We start from the raw sequence: 19,434 nt of genomic DNA, 5'->3' as shown, positions 1-19,434 counted from the left end.
TGCAGAAGAAACTTGGCAGCGGTTGAGTTCTGCTTGGGTTTTTTTTCCTTTCAGAAGACCATTTCATTTGCAATTATTATAAATATTTTTAGTTGTGTAAATAATTTTGCCATATGTTTCCAGAGAAGATATTATTTTAAAAGGGTGAATGATTTGTTAGAGGAACCTCCCAATGTCTGAGTTGAAAATAAAAACAAACTGGAGGACAAGAAACTGATTTATTCTGTACTGATTCTATTCTAATTTAAAAAGACACACACATACACCTCTAGAGTGAGGTATCGCGCGCCCTCAGTGCGCAGGTGCGACAGAGTGCGGATTAAGGGGATAACCGGGAACAGAGGCGCGCGTGCACGAGCAGGAGTGAGTTAGCGCGAGAGGGGGTAGCAGCAGCAGCAGCAGCACGCGCCGGTCTGTCCCGGGGGGTGCGATGATGGAGGTCCGACCTGACCGGTTTAAAGGGGAAGCGGCCAAAGTGCTGGCGAGGATCCACCGGTAAGGATTTCCATAAACTGTTCTAGGTATCTCGCGCACGGCATTTTTTATTTCTCTTTTTTTAAATGCATTAAAACGGAGTCTCGCGCGCGCGTTGTAGGTGTTAGTTCAGGATAGCACTTCAGACGCAAGGACATGGACCAGGATTAGCGCGCGCTCACTCGGAAAGGTGACACAACTTCCTCACGCACCTCATTCCTCTCTGTGGATTAGTCGGGGAGGGATCGCGTTCCATCCGCGCGCATTTTATTTCTGTCGAAATATATACACATCAACTGTGTGTGTGTGTGTGTGTGTGTGTGTGTGTGTGTGCGCGTGCGTGCGTGTGTGTGTGCGTGCGCGTGCGTGCGTGTTAACTAGATTAACTTGATTTGTATGCTATTTATAACGGTGACTCGTGCAGCCAGTGACGTCACATCTCACCTGCAGTGAGTAGCGCGCGCATTCAGAGGGAGAGAGCATCTCTATAGCTATTAATACCTAAAGCTAATGTAAAGATCAATAGAACTGTCTACCAGGGGCAAGGAGAGAAATTCACCGAACACACACACACATACACACACACACTATCATTCTCTCTTTCTCTCTCTCTCTCTCTCTCTCTCTCACACACACACACTCTCTCTCTCTCTCTCTCTCTCTCTCTCTCTCTCTCTTATACTCGCTCACACACTATCATACTCTCTCTCTCTCTCTCTCTCTCTCTCTCATACACACACACACGCACTATCATCAGGGCCGGTGCCAGTCATTTAGAGGCCCGCCCCCCAAACTCCTCCTCCCCTCCACCTTTCGGAATAAATAAAAAGCACTAGAAATAAATATGATTCCTTACCTTTTTATTTATACATCTGTTATTAATATTTGTATATTTTTACTTATATGTCCATACTTGGAAACGTTTACTAAGGCAAACATTAAAAAGAATTAAAGAATGAAAGGTTATCATGGCCAGAAGCAGTCTTCTGCTTTTTTGAAGCAAAGTCATCAATAACTGCTTCATAAGAAATCTGTTAATGCTGATTAAAGCAGGTCCACTAAACTGTTCCTGATTCACCGTGGGGCACAGGTCATTTTAACGAGCTTCAGTTTTGAACATCAGTGCCTTTATCATTTTTTTCCTAGCTGTGTATAGACAGGGTTTCCCCCTCCTACTGAACCAATGTAGACTATAAATATATTCATATTATGTATTGCAGTGCAATAACACCGGCTTGGGAGGGTTACTTAAAAATATATTTCCTTGCAGTTACAATTTACTTCATAAAAATTTCAGTAACGTAATCCAAGTCTCACAATGTGAAAGTAATGTAATGTGATTATTTTTGGATTACTTCAAGGTCACTTGTGTAAATAAAGTCAATAGAAAAGCAGTACTAAAATACTTTTATTTAGAGCTTAAACACATTCAATGTTTGGATCTGTTTTAATAAAAATAAATAAATTTGTTGCTCATGTGAGTCACGACTGGCGAGAGAGAACCAGAACTATAATCATGCAGCTGTTTATATTGTGTTCTGTTAAAAGCAGGGCTCCAGACAAAACATCTATTAAGGAGCCATTGACTTCTGTAAGAAAAAAAAAACAGGCGCTAAATGATGTTTTAAAATGCCACATAAGATTGAATTTACGTTTAAAATCCCGTGATGTGTGTATGTCTGACCTCCTTTTACAGCCTCAGCATTTTCATCCAAGTTCACTTGAAGTGAGAGCTATAAATCAGAAAGAAATGTTCTTCACACCGAATCTGAGCCGTGTCTCTGACCGTAATGATGTCAGCATGACATGGAACTGCTTTTTTTTATTAATATAATTAATTTTTTATTAATAGGTGTGTCATCAGCATTTCTGCTCGACAGAGATGAGGATTGTTTGAAAAAGTCTGATATTTTTCGTTTTGATGTCTTTCTGATGTGGAAAGCTAATTCCTCACTTTCCCAGTGCGTATTTTGAACACTGAAACTTTCATGCGCAGCGTCTCATTTTATTACATCAACACAACAAATGATGTGACAGTCTACTGCTCACAGAACACGCAATTAAAAAGATATTACATGCAAATTTTTAATCAGAACTTGTAAATTTATATTGTCGCCAACGGCGATCTCGGCAAACACATCATTCACAAATGAGTATTTCTGGTCGTGACCGTTTTAGGCGCAGTCTGGAGCCCTGCTAATGTTTATTACCTTTGGTTTTAAATGAAAAAAAAAGGTAATCTTGATAGTATTCCAATTTTTTATTAAATGTACCTGTAATCCGATGACTTTGTTTTTGACGTAACTGTAACGGATTACAGTTACCGGTTTTTGTATCCCGATTATGTAACACCGTTATGTTTTGCTTTAGTATTTTGAAAGTCAGCTCCCGACGCAATGTCACTGCACGTGTGAATTAAAAGTGTCTGACAGTCTCGACACGTCAACGGCGCTTGTGCCCGTTTGAACTCAGAATAAACTAAATTGCGCTGATCGACAGAACAAGGCCCAGTTTATTTTTAGAATACATTACAATCCTTCCAAAATAGATCCTCAGAAAGTTCTTTGCCATGAGGTGCCATGTTGAACTTCCAGTGACCAGTATGAGGGAGTGTGAGAGCGATGACACCAAATTTAACACACCTGCTCCCCATTTACACCTGAGAGCTTGTAACACTAACAAGTCACATGACACCGGGGAGGGAAAATGGCTAATTGAGCCCAATTTGGACATTTTCACTTAGGGGTGTACTCACTTTTGTTGCCAGCGGTTCAGACATTAATGGCTGTGTGTTGAGTTATTTTGAGGGGACAGCAAATTTACACTGTTACACAAGCTGTACACTCACTACTTTACATTGTAGCAAAGTGTCATTTCTTCATTGTTGTCACAAATATTTACAAAAATTTGAGGGGTGTACTCACTTTTGTGAGATACTGTATAATGGATAAATTCAAATTCCAACGAACTAAACCACATCAAACTAAATTAAACACCTTTAATAAAGTCAACACTTCCAACTTTTTAACCTGATAAACGTGACGTTAAAGCTGTTTCTGTTCACTTATACAGCCGACGCTTCAACCACTGCAGGACAAGAGTGCAGAGTTTATTTATTGGAAACCATACAGGAGTGCACCCGATAGGGCAGGTAGATGCAGGCGCAAGAGGAGATGACAGTTCAGTAGCCTAACACAACAAGATGTATGGTAATTTCTATTTAATTTGTTTTAAAACTTTGTTTGTGGGTAACGGTGGCCACTGGCGACTGGCAGAAAAAACATGGTCGCATAATTAAAAAGTTAGACGCACTGGCGACCATTTTAGTCACCATCTGGAGCCCTGACTTTCTCTGCGTGCATTTTAACCTTTCGCTCAGCAGCTCCTGAAGGATGTGATTGTTTCTGCTCCATCGTAATCACTGATTTAAAGTCAGTCAGCTGCAGAAAAGTTGCATTTTTGCACTTTGTTCATTGTACCCTTTCTCTTCATACATTCAGAGGGTGAGACCCAGTTTAAAATGGTGACATTAATTGGTGTCACTACAGGTGAGTGACAATTCATCTATATCCAATGGACAGAGAGCCTATTCTTTTGCTGCCCTCATTGATTGGTGGACCAGCAAACAGGGATGTTACAGTTATGGAGGCCCGCCTCCAAGCCTGAGGCCCTAGGCAGTTACCTACTCTGCCTATAGGTAGCGCCGGCCCTGACTATCATTCTCTCTTACACACTGAACATCTTGTTTATTCTGCGATATGATTGCTCCAATTCAGTGCTCTGAAGCAACCACCTCTGACAGGAACAGTAATCAAGGGTCAGGATCTGAAAGGATCCAGCCATGAAGCCTTACTCTTATACCTTGAATGTTAAGAATGTAAATTAGAAAGACTGTTGTGGGTTCATGAAATTAACACTACTCAAGTTTAATATTAAATATTCATTGTCAATTTTCCAAGAGATGAGAAAGTGTCACCCTGACATGTTGTACGTGTTGTTGATCATGGGCTGAGAACATGAGGATGTAAACGATAACAAAAACATTCAGAACATCTCAATACTTCGGTCACTAATGCTTGAAATACAGAGGGGGCACTGACCTGCCATGGGGTGTGATTAAATATTCATAGTGACCCGAAGCTGTGATGAACGCTATCTTCCGCTCATCCTCTCTGATCCAGACATAATCGCACACACACTGTGTAAATCTAGTGTAGTGAAAATTCAGGGTCCTTGCAGCAGTTTTACCGACGGGGCTGAGGGTGGGGACCAGGATGATAACGAGGCTCAGAACTTATAGTGTGAGGGACTGAACCGGAAGTGGAATGGTAGAATTCTGTAGATGGTGATATTGGCAGAGAGGGGTTGTGTAGTTTTACAGCAACTTTTTAAACAGAAATAGAGGATATCATTATTAATGTAACATAATCCTAAGCATTGTAATTGGTGGACCCAAACATTCAGGTATGCCCCATTCCCCATTATAAATCAGTACCTGTCTCACAGCTCTCTTTTGCTGTCTGTCTCTCCATATCCTTTCCTGAAATACTCCTTCCAGTGTTCTCACAGCCAAGGCAAATCTCTCTCTTGCTCTGTCTATTTCTCTCAGTGGGATTACTGATTCCACGTAAGATGTTGCTCATATCAATCTGTTATTTCCTTCCAACCATCACACACACACAGGTTAGTGAGTATACAGTAGTTTAAGCATATGTATATAAGACGAATCTCAAGAAACGCAATCTTGATCCTGCTATTTTAGCTAATTTTAGACCCATCTGTAATCTACTCTTTCTCTCTAAAATCTTGGAGAAAGTAGTGTTAACTCAAATACAGTCTTATTTGAGTACAAATCTTATTCATGTATTCATGAAATATTTCAGTCTGGTTTTAAAACATTTCACAGTACTGATTCTGCTTTATTAAAAGTCTTAAATGATATTTTACTAGCAATGGTTTCTGGGAATGCTGTACCTTTTAGATCTCAGCTCAGCAGTCAACATTGTCATGGACTACAGTTCCCAGCAACCACTGCACCACATCATCAGTGTCACATGACCACCTGCACCTGAATCTGTTTCATGTTAACGAGCAACATGTGTGTGTGTGTGTGTGTGTGTGTGTGTGTGTATATATATATATATATACACACACACACACACATATATATATGTGATTGGCAAACAGTATAAACTAGGCAACAATAAAAAAAATTAAAAACCAAATACAGGATCAATATCAGAATGTCAGAATCACATGTCTGGTAGCTTGGACACGAAGTGTATATTTAGTGGTGAGCTGGAGACAAGGGTCTCTGCAGGTCGGAGTAATGGGCATGTGGAAAGGTATGGGCGTGCGAAAGCTAGGGTGCCACGTTGTAAGGCTATTTCAGGTGACCGAGAGCACTGTCGGTTACACATACAGCCGTAAGTTAATTTGCAGTGCTGCAGAGATGAGGTATTTTTGTAGGCCAACCCAGAAGTTAGCATCACCCTGGTTCCCTCAACAAATATGGCTTTTGGATTATTGCAGAAAATAAGATCTGTGACCAACAAAAGTTTGATTGTTACACGTTTTTTTCATCAAGATCATCTTCAAAAATGTACACAACTTTTATTAATTTTGAACCCTGAATACAATCACCAGAAGTGAAAAGCTAAAGTTAGGCTATAAATGAACTACAGCATGGTCACATGACTTCAACGTCACCACCGCTAAGCTTCCAGCAACTCTCTCAATTTTTATTCAAAAACACTACAATTGGAAAATACTCTGATAAATAACTGATAAATCTACAAGTTGGAATAATTTGCATGAGCACAATGAGTTCGGCGTGATAACGTTTAATGTCCCCGACAACCTCTTAGCAACCGTCTTTCTTAAGCTTAACAAAATCATGAGTGGCATCAGAGAGTATTGGGTTTGCAGTGGCCATGTTTGTGTTCTGGGAGATGTAGTGTCACGCTAATTCCGGCTTAGACGTGATATTTACACTCGGTGCACTGCTGAGAACTTATTTTACTTCATTTATCACACACTATCCTATGTGTTATAATCTCTACTGCACTCAGCCAATCAGAAGACACTGTACTACTCTCAGCCAATCAGAACACACTACTACTCTCGGCCAATCAGAACACACTGTGCAGGACTGATATTAAAGTGACTTGTTAGAGGAAAAGTGAAGAGACAAGATTAGAAGTGCTTATTAATAATTCACGTTCACAGCAGTATAAATATTTAATCAATGTGAATTGACACCACCAATCTATAGTTCTAAAATTGTGTGTGTGTGTGTGTGAGAGAGAGAGGGAGAGAGAGAGAGAGAGAGAGAGAGAGAGAGAGAGAGCAAGAAACTGGAGGTTATATAAAGTAATAAAGCTGATAAAAGACGGATGTAAACATCTCAGATCCACAGATGTAAACCTTCTCCTCCACTCACTCTCTCAGTGTGTTAGAGAAGCGTCAGGAGGAGGATGGAGGGATTGAGCTGTGTGATGGAGGAGTTCAGGTGGAGGAGAAGGTGGAGCCCATGATAGACTGTACGTGTTTTGGTTTGCCTCGGCGCTACATCATGGCCATCCTATGCGGTTTGGGCTTCTGCATCTCCTTTGGCATACGCTGCAACCTGGGAGTGGCCGTAGTAAGCATGGTGAACGACCACACTACCTACAGGGGGAATAAGGCCATCAGAATGGTGAGTGTGTGTACATTTTAAAGTTTGCCTGTCTGTCTCTGGGTGTCATGGTGGTACAGCACAAAACGTTGTCTCCTCACTGCTCCAGGATCGATTCTGAGTCACATTTACTGTCACATGTTCTTCCCGTTCCTCCGGGTTCTCCGGTTACCTCCCACAGAAACATGCCAGAAAGTGAATTGGATACAACGGGTCTACTGTAATGGACCGAAATCCCAGCAATATTCCTGCCTCACACCCAGAGTTCACAGCATAGACTCCAGATCCACCACCAACCAGGATAAAGTTCTTAAAGAAGATGTATGCATGATTTCTGTCTTTATTTAGCTCTTTCTGTCCCATCTCTCTGTTTTTGTTGTCTTTCTTCCACAGAGAGCACAATTCCTGTGGGATCCGGAGATTGTAGGTTTGATTCACGGCTCATTTTTTTGGGGTTACATCGTCACTCAGATTCCTGGAGGATTCATCTGCCAGAAATTTGCAGCCAACAGGTCAGGGTTCAGTCCAGTTCAACTTAGTTTTCTTCAGACCGTTCATCATTGGTGGTATTCAGAGCTTTCAGTATGAGACGCTTGTTGGATTCACAATCACCAATTCCTTATGTTATCATGAACACATGTAGAAAAATAAGTTCTTGATTGTTCAACTCGACACATAAACTACATGGCTGAAGGTTTGTGGACACCTGACTGTCACATCTATTCAATTCAATTCAACGTTACAGAAATATATAAATTCAGGATATCGATTTTAAATCACCGCAGCCAGAGGTGACGGTGGTGAGGAAAAACTCTCTGAGACGATATGAGGAAGAAACCTTGAGAGGAACCAGACTCAAAAGGGAACCCGTCCTCATCTGGGTGACACCGGACAGTGCGATTATAAATAAATACACCCCTTCTATAAATGTGCCAATACTACATGCTCAAATAGTGCAGTTGTGTAAGGTTAGGTGCAGAAAAGAATTTCACTATACTGTATATGGGACAAATAAATTCTTCTTCTTCTAAATCAGCAAGAACAGGACTGGGTCAAAACCAGCGAGTAAAATAAAGACCACATAAAACCAGGGCTAGAAATTGAGAGCAACAGGTGCACACAGTAGGAAAACAAACCAATTAAGAGAAGACTTTGAACACAAATACAAATTCTACTACTAAACACAAATACTACTAAAACACCACAGAACCACATGTCTCTTGTCACCGTGTGAAACATGATGTTACATAATGTTGGGTTTGTTTTGTTTTTGTATATAGTTTTACCAATTTTAATAGGAGTCAATGCAGTGTGGATCGGGTAAGATCGGGGTAATGTGGTCGTATCTTCTGGTTCTAGTTAGGACTCTTGCAGCTGCATTCTGTACTAACTGGAGTTTGGTAATGCTCCTACTGGAACATCCAGACAGTAAGGCATTACAATAATCCAAATGATAGACTGGAGTCAATAATCACACCAAGGCCTTTTACTACTGCATGTGACGAAACGGAAATACCATCAGAGTTCCTGTGAGATCAGAAAGATTACTTCTAGCTACACGTGGTCCTAGTACAAGTTCTTCTGTCTTATCAGAATTAAGTAAAAGGAAGTTAATTTACATCTACGAACTGATAACGATTGGTCAAATAAGACTTGAGCCAGGAGAGGACTGTTCCCTCAATGCCAACAACATTTTGTAATCTATCAAGGAGAATAGTATGCTCTATAGTATCAAAAGCTGCACTAAGGTCGAGTAATACAAGCAACGAGACAGACCCTGATCAGAGGTCAGTAGTAGGTCATTTACTACTTTAACCAGCGCTGTCTCTGTGCTATGAAGAAACCATATGTGGTTTTTCCCCAAATTGTTGCCACAAAGTCTGAAGCACACAGTGGTCTAGAACGTCTCTGTACGCTATAGCATTAAATTTCCCTTCACTGGAACTAAGTTCCAAATTTTGTTCCAGCACGATATAAAGTACACAAAGCGAGCTCCATGAAGACGTGGTGTGTGAAGGTTGGAAGAAGGTAGAAGAACTCAAGTGTCCTGCACAGAACCGTGACCTCAACCCAACTGAACACCTTTGCGATGAACTGGAACTGGAGTCTCCTCACATCATCAACAGCACCTCACCTCAACCTCACTAACGCTCTTGTAGCTGAATGATCACTAATCCCCACAGCCACGCCCCAAAAGGCGTGGAAAGCCTTCCCAGAATAGTGGAGCACATTATAATAGCAAAGAAGGAATAAATCTGGAGTGGGATATTCAGCAAGCTCATATGGGTGTGATGGTCAGGTTCCAACAAAGCTTTGAGGTTTCATGTGTGGAGTTCACTTCACGTTTAACTTTGTTCAAAATTTGCATCATTAACCAATAGCAAAGGAGTGTGAGATACATCTAGGAAGTCCTTCACAGAGCATCACAGTAAACATTACAAAGGACTTTCTTTATATATAGAACACTGCTGTTGGTTAATGATGCAAATTTCATGCAAGACAGATGTTCACTGGTGTGAATTTGACGTGAGTTTGAGGTGACTTTCCCCACGTGTACACACACTCCTAACACACACCTGTACCTTTTAGTGTCATTTTTGTGTAATGAAATTATCTGCAACAATTGTGTATAACTGTGTGTAACATTGTAAGTGTGTATAAGTGTGTGTAATAATGTGTGTATAACTGCATGTAACATGGTGTGTGACTGTGCTGTGTGTTTGTGTGTATGTATGTGGGTTTGCAGAGTGTTTGGTTTTGCGATTGTTGCCACGTCAACGTTGAACATGCTAATTCCGTCAGCAGCTCGTATTCACTACGGGTGTGTGATAGTAGTGAGAGTGCTGCAGGGACTGGTGGAGGTAGCACACACATATCTCCTCATTGTATGCATGTGTATGTTTGTGTGTGTGTGTGTGTGTGTGTGTGTGTGTGTGTGTTTATATTATTATGCGCTATATTATTATACCATTATTTTGAGTGGCTGTCTTGTACAGCTGTCAAAATAGCTGGCTTTATGACATCACATTCTGTGATTTTATGTTTTAGGGTGTGTCTTATCCAGCATGCCATGGGATCTGGGCTAAATGGGCTCCACCCCTTGAGAGAAGCAGATTGGCTACAACAGCGTTCTGTGGTAAGGTCATAGTTCTCACACACTCACACACACACACACACACACACACACACACACACACACACACACACATACATGGACACACTCATGCTCACTACACATACGTGCTCTACACACATGTACACAAACAACATACTCTCCTGTGTTAATGTGTGTCTGTCTGTATTTGTAGGTTCTTATGCTGGAGCTGTGATTGCGATGCCGCTAGCAGGAGTGTTAGTACAGTACTCAGGCTGGTCCTCGGTTTTTTATGTTTATGGTGAGAGAAACACAGTTACACAGTGTTACACAGGTTAATTCTGTCTCTTATTTCCTCATGTCCCGTGCACCATTCATCCTGCATTCTCTAATACTTTCTTTATATAGTTGTATTCTATTCTTATTACTCTATTACACTGTTCCTGTTACACTGTTCCTCTTTTAAGCTGTTCCTGTTACACTGTTCCTCTGTTACACTGTTCCTCTGTTACACTATTCCTGTTACTCTGTTACACTGTTCCTGTTACACTGTTCCACTTGTACTGTTCCTGGTACACTGTTCCATTTGTACTGTTCCTCTGTTACACTGTTCCTGTTACAATGTTCCTATTACACCCTTCCTCTATTACACTGTTCCTGTTACACGCTTCCTCTGTTACACGGTTTCTCTGTTCCATTGTAACACTGTTCCTGTTACACTGTACCCTTCTTACACTGTTACACTGTTCCTGTTACACTGTTCCTGTTATACTGGTCTTATACTGATGCATTATATTTCAAATGTGTATTGTGCAACTTGGAAATGCTGGACTAATGTGTGAACACTTATTATCTGCTTATATAAGGTACTTCTCTGCCTTTCTGTAAAGCAGCTTTGTGGCATTGTCCATTCTTAAAAGTGCTGTTTCAATAAAATTGAAGTGTGTGTGTGTGTGTGTGCTTGTGTGTAGGTAGTTTTGGGATCTGCTGGTACTTGTTCTGGATTCTGGTATCATATGAGAGTCCAGCTACTCATCCAACCATCACACCAGAAGAGAGGAAATACATCGAGGAGGCCATCGGAGAGTCTGCAACATTTGTAAACCCCCTGACGGTACACACGCACACACACACACACACACACACACACACACACACACACACACACACACACACACACTTCATTGTCACAAGTAGGCAAGTTCTAATCAAGCTACCGTTTTCTACAAGCTCCTGGTCCTGTCCAGATCCTAGTCTGTCCTCAGCACTGTGGCTGTCTCATCAGGGTGAAAGTACTAATCTTTGTATTGTGGGTCCATTTATGGCATTTGGCAGACGCCCTTATCCACGCAACTTCCAGAAGTACTTTGAGGTCTCTATCAATAAATGCATCCTGATATTGGTTCATTAGGTCACAGAAACTGGGGAGGTAATATAGGAACAAAAGCACAAAGACAACACAAATGTTTTATCTTTTTTTTAAATTCACGTACTAATTTAAGTACTTTGGGAAGAGGTAGGTCTTTAGACAAGGTTTGGAGACTACCAGTGACTCAGCTGTTTGGAGATCTAGGGGAGGTTCATTCCACCACCTAGGTGCCTGAACAGAGAAGAGTCTTGATGCAGGTCTTCCTTCTATCCTGAGAGATGGTGGGAGTTTAGCAGTGCTAGAAGATCGGAGGGAGTGTGGTGCAGTGTGGGGTATGATAAGTGCTTTAAGGTATAATGCTGCTTGAAAGTTTGTGAACCGTTCAGAATTTTCTATATTTCTGTATAAATATTCACACGTCCTAAAAGTAGATAAAGAGAACCCGATTAAACAAATGAGACAAAAATAATATACTTTTTATTGAGGAAAATGATCCAATATTACATATCATTGAGGGGTAAAAGTATGTGCACCTTTGCTTTCAGTATTTGGTGTGACCCCCTTGTGCAGCAATAACTGCAGATAAACATTTGGGGTAACTGTTGATCAGTCCTGCACATCGGCTTGGAGGAATTTTAGCCCGTTCCTCAGTATAGAACAGCTTCAACTCTGGGATGTTTGTGGGTTTCCTCACATGAACTGCTTGCTTCAGGTCAGGACTTTGACTTGGCCATTCCAAAACATTACCTTTATTCTTCTTTAAACATTCTTTGTTCCATCAATGATGCCGAGACATCCAGTCACAGATGCAGCAAAACAGGCCCAATCCGTGATACTACCACCACCATGTTTCACAGATGGATAAGGTTCTTATGCTGGAATGGAGTGCTTTCCTTTCTCCAAACATAACCCTTCTCATTCAGTTCAGTTTTATTTGTGTACCACTTTTAACAGTGGACATTGTCCCAAAGCAGCTTTACAGAAATATATCAATTCAGGATATAGATTTTAAATGAATTAATTTATCCCTCCATTGCCAAGGTCGTCAGTCTATGTCCATCCCAATTGATGCCAATCTGTCATTGCACCCGACCCCCACCCTTCACCTTGTGGGTGGTGGGTCCACAAGTGAATTCTATGCAGACATTTTGGGCTGAGCCCAGCCGGGTTACGTAGGTCGCCCGGCCACCAGGTGCTTGCTGTTGAACACCATCCCCAGGCCTGGCTTCAGTTACCTTTAGTGGAGGAGTTTAAGTACCTCAGGGTTTTGTTCACGAGTGATGGTAAAGGGGAGTGTGAGATTCACAAGAGGATCACTGCAGCATCTGCAGTATTGAGAGTGCTGTATCGGTCCGTGGTGGTGAAGCGGGAGCCGAGCCCTCGGACAAGACTTGCGGTTTACACGTCAATCTACCTCCCCATCCTCACCTATGGTCATGAACGATGGGTAATGACCGAAAGGACAAGATCGCAAGTGCAAGTGGCGGAAATAAGGTTTCTCCGCAAGGTTGCTGGACTCACCCTTAGGGATAGGGTGAAGAGTTCAGTAATCCAGGAAAGCCTCAGAGTAGAGTCGCTGCTTCTCCATATTGAGAGGAGCCAGTTGAGGTGGTTCAGGCATCTGATAAGGATGCCAGCTGGGAGGCTGCTGTACAGCTCTACCGGGCACGCCCCACTGGGCGGAGACTCCAAGACTGACCCAGGACACACTGGAGGGATTATATCTCTGGCTCGCCTGGGAATCCCCCAGGAGGAACTTGAATCTGTCGCTGGGGAAAGGGAGGCCTGCCCTGCTTAGTATGCTGCCATTGCGAACCTCACCAGGACAAGCAGTGTAGAAAATGGATGGATGGATGGAAGTTGTCCCTAATGAGCAGCCAGATGCTCATTATGACACCAGATAGTGTGATTATAAATAAATACACCCCTTCTATAAATGTGCTAATACTACATGCTCAAATAGTGCAGTTGTGTAACCAGGAAATTCATTACAGTTTCTACATGAAGTCTGTTTTGTTGAACTTCTCCACTGTTTACTGACGGAGACTTGAGTGCAGAACTGTTTGTGGTAATTGTAGTCGTAAAGCCAGCATAACTGTTCATATGAACTGAGGTCCAAAGCCATCTTTATGGTGTTTAAGTGGTACCATCCTCAGAAATCTCAATGATCTTTAGTCTGCACCATGTGGGGACATCCTCAGCAGCAGCATGTGACTTCCAACTGATGAGAACTCCAACCAGAAGTAGGACATCAGGATGAATCAGGCAGGTTTCGAGAGCAGAAGGGGTCAGGATCATTGGTATCTCAGGAGTATCATGTGTAACTGACATGGTGATGAATCACCTGGGATGAACAGCAGTTGAGTTTTGCTGGGATTAAATTTCAGCTGATGTGCTGCTATCCCTGATGAGATTTCTGCCAGAATGTTACGAGGTGCTGACGGAGACAAGCGCGGGCGAGCGGAGAGATGGCGTGTGACTGAATACAGGACGAGAATCGACTCGGGACCGAGCAGGTAAGCTGTATATCAGGGACGTAGGCAAAAGCGTAGTGAGGGACGAGCGTTGAATCGAGCACCAGGGAAAAACACTTATAATGAAACCGGCTTGGTAATCAAACAGAGACGAGGCTGCTGAGCGGGTACTTCGCAAGCGGCTCATGCTAGGGAGGCCCTTATATAACCTTAGGTGTGTACAGGTGTTCGTAATCAGAAGTCCGGCGAACTCGAGCGCGGGTATGACTGGGAAGTGTAGTCCTCCTCCGCCACGTCCCTGGGCGGCACTACACTTTGTGAGCTGCCGCGCCGATTTCGCCGTGTCGTAACACAGAAATTCTGAGATCTGAGCAGGAACATGAGTGTCTGAGTGAGGGAAGGTTAGGATGAGTTGAGTGTTATCCTCATAGCAGTGGTATGAGAACCCATGTGAGGATATAACCTCATCAAGAGATTGAATACAGCGGGAGAACAGAAGCGGACTGAGTACTGAGCCTTGTGGGACACCAGTGGAGAGTCTACATGGATCAGATGTGGATCCGCTCCACGTCACCTATGAAATAATTTATTTTTCTTTTATTTGAATTGATGGTAACGATGATGATTGTGATGATGATGATATTCTTCCTCTCTGTAGAAGTTCAACACTCCCTGGAAGAAGTTTTTCACCTCCATGCCTGTTTATGCCATCATTGTTGCAAATTTCTGCCGCAGCTGGACTTTCTACCTGCTGCTAATCAGCCAGCCAGCTTATTTCAAAGAAGTGTTTGGATTTGAGATAAGCAAGGTATACTTTATACACACACACACACACACACACACACACACACAGCATTCACACTTTATACTAGAGGCTATTCATCTGCTTCCAGGTGATTGTAGTGAGATGTTTAAATGGTAGTGGATATTACAGTACCTGACCCTGGAGGAGACTGGTTTGGTGGCTGGAGTTCTCAAGGTGTTCTTAAAGACTAAGTCAAGACTCAAGTACCATAGGATTTGTTGGTTGGTGCCGTGTTGTCATTATTCCTGTGAGAAGTTAGCAGTTATGTATCATGATAATGTTACAGGGGACACTGGTATTGTTATTGTTATTGTTATTGCAGTTACAATGGAATTTAAAAGGAGAAAAAAAATTATGTTTCAAACATATGTGTTAAAAAAGTGATATAAATGAGATTTATTTGTCAATACTATACTATAACTGCTATGTCCATATACAGGTGCATCTAAAAAAAATATCATGGAAAATTAAAGTTTTTTACTGTAATTTAATTCAAAAAGTGGAACTTTCATATATTTTACATTCATTACGCCTTTTTTGTTTTAACCTCGATGATTACAGATTACAGCCGTAAGAATTTATAATACAGAAATGTGGACCTTGTGAAAATATGTTAATTTATGCACTGATACTCAGTTGGGCGTGGCATGGAGGCGATCAGCCTGTGGCACTGCTGAGGTGTTCTGGAAGTCCAGGTTGCTTTGATAGCGGCCTTCAGCTCGTCTGTTTGTTGGGTCTGGTGTCTCTCGTAGATTCTGATTTCTGTGAGCTGTAATCCGTAATCATCAAGATTAAAACAAAAACAGCTGGAAATATTTCCCTTATGATATTGAAATTTTAAAAAATATAAAATCTCTCTCTCACTGTCTCTCTGTCTGTCTCTCTCTGTCTCTCACTCTGTCTCTCTCTGTAGGTTGGCTTCCTTTCAGCTCTTCCTCACTTGGTCATGACCATTGTTGTTCCCATCGGTGGTCAGTTAGCTGATTATTTGCGCTGTAACCACATCATGAGCACAACCAATGTCCGCAAGCTCATGAACTGCGGAGGTGTGTATGTGTGTGTGTGTGTGTGTGTGTGTGTGTGTGTGTGTGTGTATGTCTGTGTATGTCTGTGTGTGTGTGTAAGTACACATGTTTGAAAACCAATCAAGTGTGCGTACACATAGTTTTGTGTGTAAACTGTGCATCTGCTCATTTCTCTGTGTAGAATGTGATTCAGGTTTTGTTTGTACCTGAGAATTATTCCCACACACTTCTGACCATGTGTATGAAACAGTTAATAGCAGGTAAACTGATTATGAGGAGCTTCCTTCCCACTTACCCACGTCTATCATATCAGCACAACCGAGAGTAATTACGGCAATACGATAGTAATAATTATGATTTTGTTGCACAAAACAAGGTCCATGAGGAATGGATCATCCGTCGATATCGTTGGGGGTGTTTCTTTATGCATATGAGCGTGGCCGTGCAAGAGCACATCATTTTAGACTGTGTGATGTTTATCAGTGGCCATCGTGTACAGCTGTGTGAGGAATACCTCACACAGCTTTCTTTTACCCACAAATTTAGGACTTTTTTAAGACCTTAAGTTTTAGACTACCTCAACACTCTCCTGAAGGCTCACGTTCCCTCACGCAATCTGAGATCGATTAATGACCGACGCTTAGTAGTACCTACTCAGTGTGGCTCAAGGTCCCTTTCCAGAACCTTCACACTAACTGTTCCTCAGTGGTGGAATGAACTTCCAATCTCAATCCGGACCACAGAATCTGTCACTATCTTCAAAAAACAGCTAAAGACCCACCTCTTCTGTGAACATGTAACTAACCCCTAACCTACCAACCCCTCATTATCCTTAAAAAAAACTTACTCTTGCACTTACACCTCGACTCTGGGTCTCTAGAACTCAATTAATGGATCTTGTATGGTAGCACTACTTGTATTGTTCTCTGCTTGATATATCACTTTGCCTGTATTTTCTCATTTGTAAGTCACTTTGGATAAAAGCGTCTCCTAAATGAATAAATGTAAATGTAAATAAATGTAATGATAATAGTAATTATTCAGTGTGTGTGTGTGTGTGTGTGTGTGTGTGTGTGTGCGTGTGTGTGTGTGCGTGCGTGTGTGTGCGTGTGCTTGTGTGTGTGTGTGTGTGTGTGTGTATGTGCGTGCGTGTGTGTGTGTTTGGGCGTGTGTGCGTGCATGTGTGTGTTTGTGTGTGTGTGTGCGCTTGTGTGTTTGTGAGTGCGCGTGCATGTGTGTGTGTGTATGTGCGTGCGTGTGTGTGTGTGCTTGTGTGCGTGTGTGTGCTTGTGTGTGTGCTTGTGTGCGTGTGCGCGTGCGTGCGTGCATGTGTGTGTGCTTGTGTGTGTGTGTGTGTGTGTGTGTGCGTGCGTGTGTGTGCGTGTTCGTGTGTGTGTGTGTGTATGTGCGTGCGTGTGTGTGTGTGTGGGCGTGTGTGCGTGCATGTGTGTGTGTTTGTGTGTGTGTGTGTGCGCTTGTGTGTTTGTGAGTGTGCGTGCATGTGTGTGTGTGTGTATGTGCGTGCGTGTGTGTGTGCTTGTGTGCGTGTGTGCTTGTGTGCGTGTGTGTGTGCTTGTGTGTGTGTGTGTGTGTGTGCGCTTGTGTGCGTGTGTGTGTGTGCACTTAGGGTTTGGACTGGAGGCTACGTTCCTGTTGGTTGTTGGTTTTTCTCACTCTAAAGGAGTAGCCATCTCTTTCCTTGTCCTTGCTGTGGGCTTCAGTGGCTTCGCCATCTCAGGTAAACTCTCAAGAACATTTGGGAGAACTACACACAGCTGATTTTAATCATCTGAAAATGGAACTCGTAATATGTACTTCAATAGCTGTGTAACAGGACTTAAATGTCTGGGCTGTAGGTTAAGTGCGTTAGTGTTAAAGAGTGAGTTTATAACTAGTAACTAGTATTTACAGTTTAGGGGTTAAATGTGTGCTTCTCTCTGTAGGGTTCAATGTGAATCATTTGGACATTGCCCCTCGTTATGCCAGCATCCTGATGGGCATCTCTAACGGCGTGGGCACTTTATCAGGCATGGTGTGTCCTCTCATAGTGGGAGCAATGACGAAACACAAGGTATACATACACACACACACACACACACGCACTAAGCTAAGCTATATGCTTTTTATTGTTGATATTTGTAAGAAAAAAGTCATTATGTGTGTAAATGTGAAGTGGATATATACGCTGTAATATATTAAATAACAACAAAAGTGTCCAAATACTTATGGTCCACTGATTAGCATGTTCGCGTAAAAACTCCAATGGATGTTTTCTCAGTTACACATGACCTGAGTCAGTTCAGGGTGCCACCGCTCACCTGCCCCACTGTTCGACAGTGCATCTACACTCCACTGCTATTGGTTAACGATGTAAATTCCACCAAAATTAAATGCAGAGCCAAAGATCACACAAATAACAGCTATTCTGTTTGGAAAGGAACATTTCCTGTTCATTCTTCAGGCTGAATTTGATGAATTGTACTCTGAGCTGCTTTACCCATAATGCACTATGTGTATCATTTCTATTCCTCACTCTCCATCCATTACACTATCTCTCACAGGTGTGGTGTCAGTACATTTTTTCTCATCTTTTACTCATTCTAACACAAACACATACATTCCTCCACTGTCTGTGTCTGTCTGTCTCTCCAAACTGTCTCTCTCTCGCGCTCTCTCTGTCTCTCTTTAGACACGAGAGGAGTGGCAGTATGTCTTCCTCATTGCTTCCTTGGTTCATTATGGTGGTGTTATCTTCTATGGTCTGTACTTCATTCCTTCATTCCCTCCTTTCATTTCTCTCATTTTCCTTGATCATGATGACAGAGATGATGTCAGAGATATCAGTGATGATGTCATGTAAATGATGTCACTTCCGCAACAGGTATTTTTGCGTCTGGAGAGAAGCAGGATTGGGCCGAGCCAGAGAACACCAGCCAGGAGAAGTGTGGAATTCTGGGAGAAGATGAGCTAGCCAATGAGACAGAGGAGCTGTACAGAACAGAGGGAAGGGCCTACGGGGCAACTGGCCACTCACGGGACCACAAGGGGGTGGATCTTGGAGGGGGTGGAGCCAGCTTCGCCTCTGAGTGGAACAAAACGGAGGAATTTGTTCAGCCGGATGGAACGAACAGCTACCTGTATGGAGGAGAGGAAGAGAGAGAGCTCACATAGAGATAGAGAGAGAGAGAGAGGTCAGAAAAAGAGACTGATATATATATATATATATATATATATATATATATATATATATATATATGATTACATTTTTATCCGGGGAGAAAAGTTAGGTTTATGCAATATAACCGAAGGAAAATGAAAATAGTAAAGCAATGGTGTGTGTGTGTGTGTGTGTGTGTGTGTGTGTGTGTGTGTGTGTCTGGGTGTGTGTGGGTGTGTGTTATGTTTCAAGCTAGGTGTGTAATAAATTATAATCGGAGCAACAAAATATAACTTTTATCTATAAAATATGACAAAATATAACTTTTTCATAGTTAAGAATATCTAAAGAATAACTAGT

The 19,434-nt window shown here is 42.1% G+C and overlaps 1 protein-coding gene across 2 annotated transcripts; it reads left to right on the top strand.

The window, feature by feature from the left end:
• Positions 1–385: 385 nt before the first annotated feature.
• Positions 386–19,157, top strand: slc17a7b (solute carrier family 17 member 7b). Of its 2 annotated transcripts, XM_017462227.3 has the most exons (13): positions 386–495; positions 6,925–7,171; positions 7,544–7,662; positions 9,897–10,011; positions 10,199–10,286; positions 10,459–10,545; positions 11,216–11,358; positions 14,746–14,895; positions 15,806–15,938; positions 17,545–17,655; positions 17,861–17,988; positions 18,607–18,676; positions 18,799–19,157. In XM_017462227.3, exons 1-13 carry the CDS (start codon positions 431–433, stop codon positions 19,086–19,088), a joined length of 1,746 nt encoding a protein of 581 aa, XP_017317716.2. In that variant the 5' UTR covers positions 386–430; the 3' UTR covers positions 19,089–19,157. The 2 variants fall into 2 exon arrangements, with proteins under 2 accessions (XP_017317716.2, XP_053540895.1); XM_053684920.1 differs by lacking the exon at positions 18,607–18,676 and having other exon boundaries at positions 18,799–19,008.
• The last annotated feature ends 277 nt before the right edge of the window (positions 19,158–19,434 follow it).

Source organism: Ictalurus punctatus, chromosome 1, assembly GCF_001660625.3.
Source record: "Ictalurus punctatus breed USDA103 chromosome 1, Coco_2.0, whole genome shotgun sequence".
NCBI lineage: Eukaryota > Metazoa > Chordata > Actinopteri > Siluriformes > Ictaluridae > Ictalurus > Ictalurus punctatus.
This window is presented reverse-complemented; position numbering and strand designations above follow the sequence as displayed.

What these genes read in the sequence shown, in the direction of transcription:
- slc17a7b (XM_017462227.3), top strand. Translation starts at nt 431, where the DNA reads ATGATGGAGGTCCGACCTGACCGGTTTAAAGGGGAAGCGGCCAAAGTG. An exon ending in GTGCTGGCGAGGATCCACCG is followed by an intron (nt 496 to 6,924) that starts GTAAGGATTTCC and finishes TCACTCTCTCAG; the next exon opens with TGTGTTAGAGAAGCGTCAGG. An exon ending in TTGGATTTGAGATAAGCAAG is followed by an intron (nt 14,896 to 15,805) that starts GTATACTTTATA and finishes CTCTCTCTGTAG; the next exon opens with GTTGGCTTCCTTTCAGCTCT.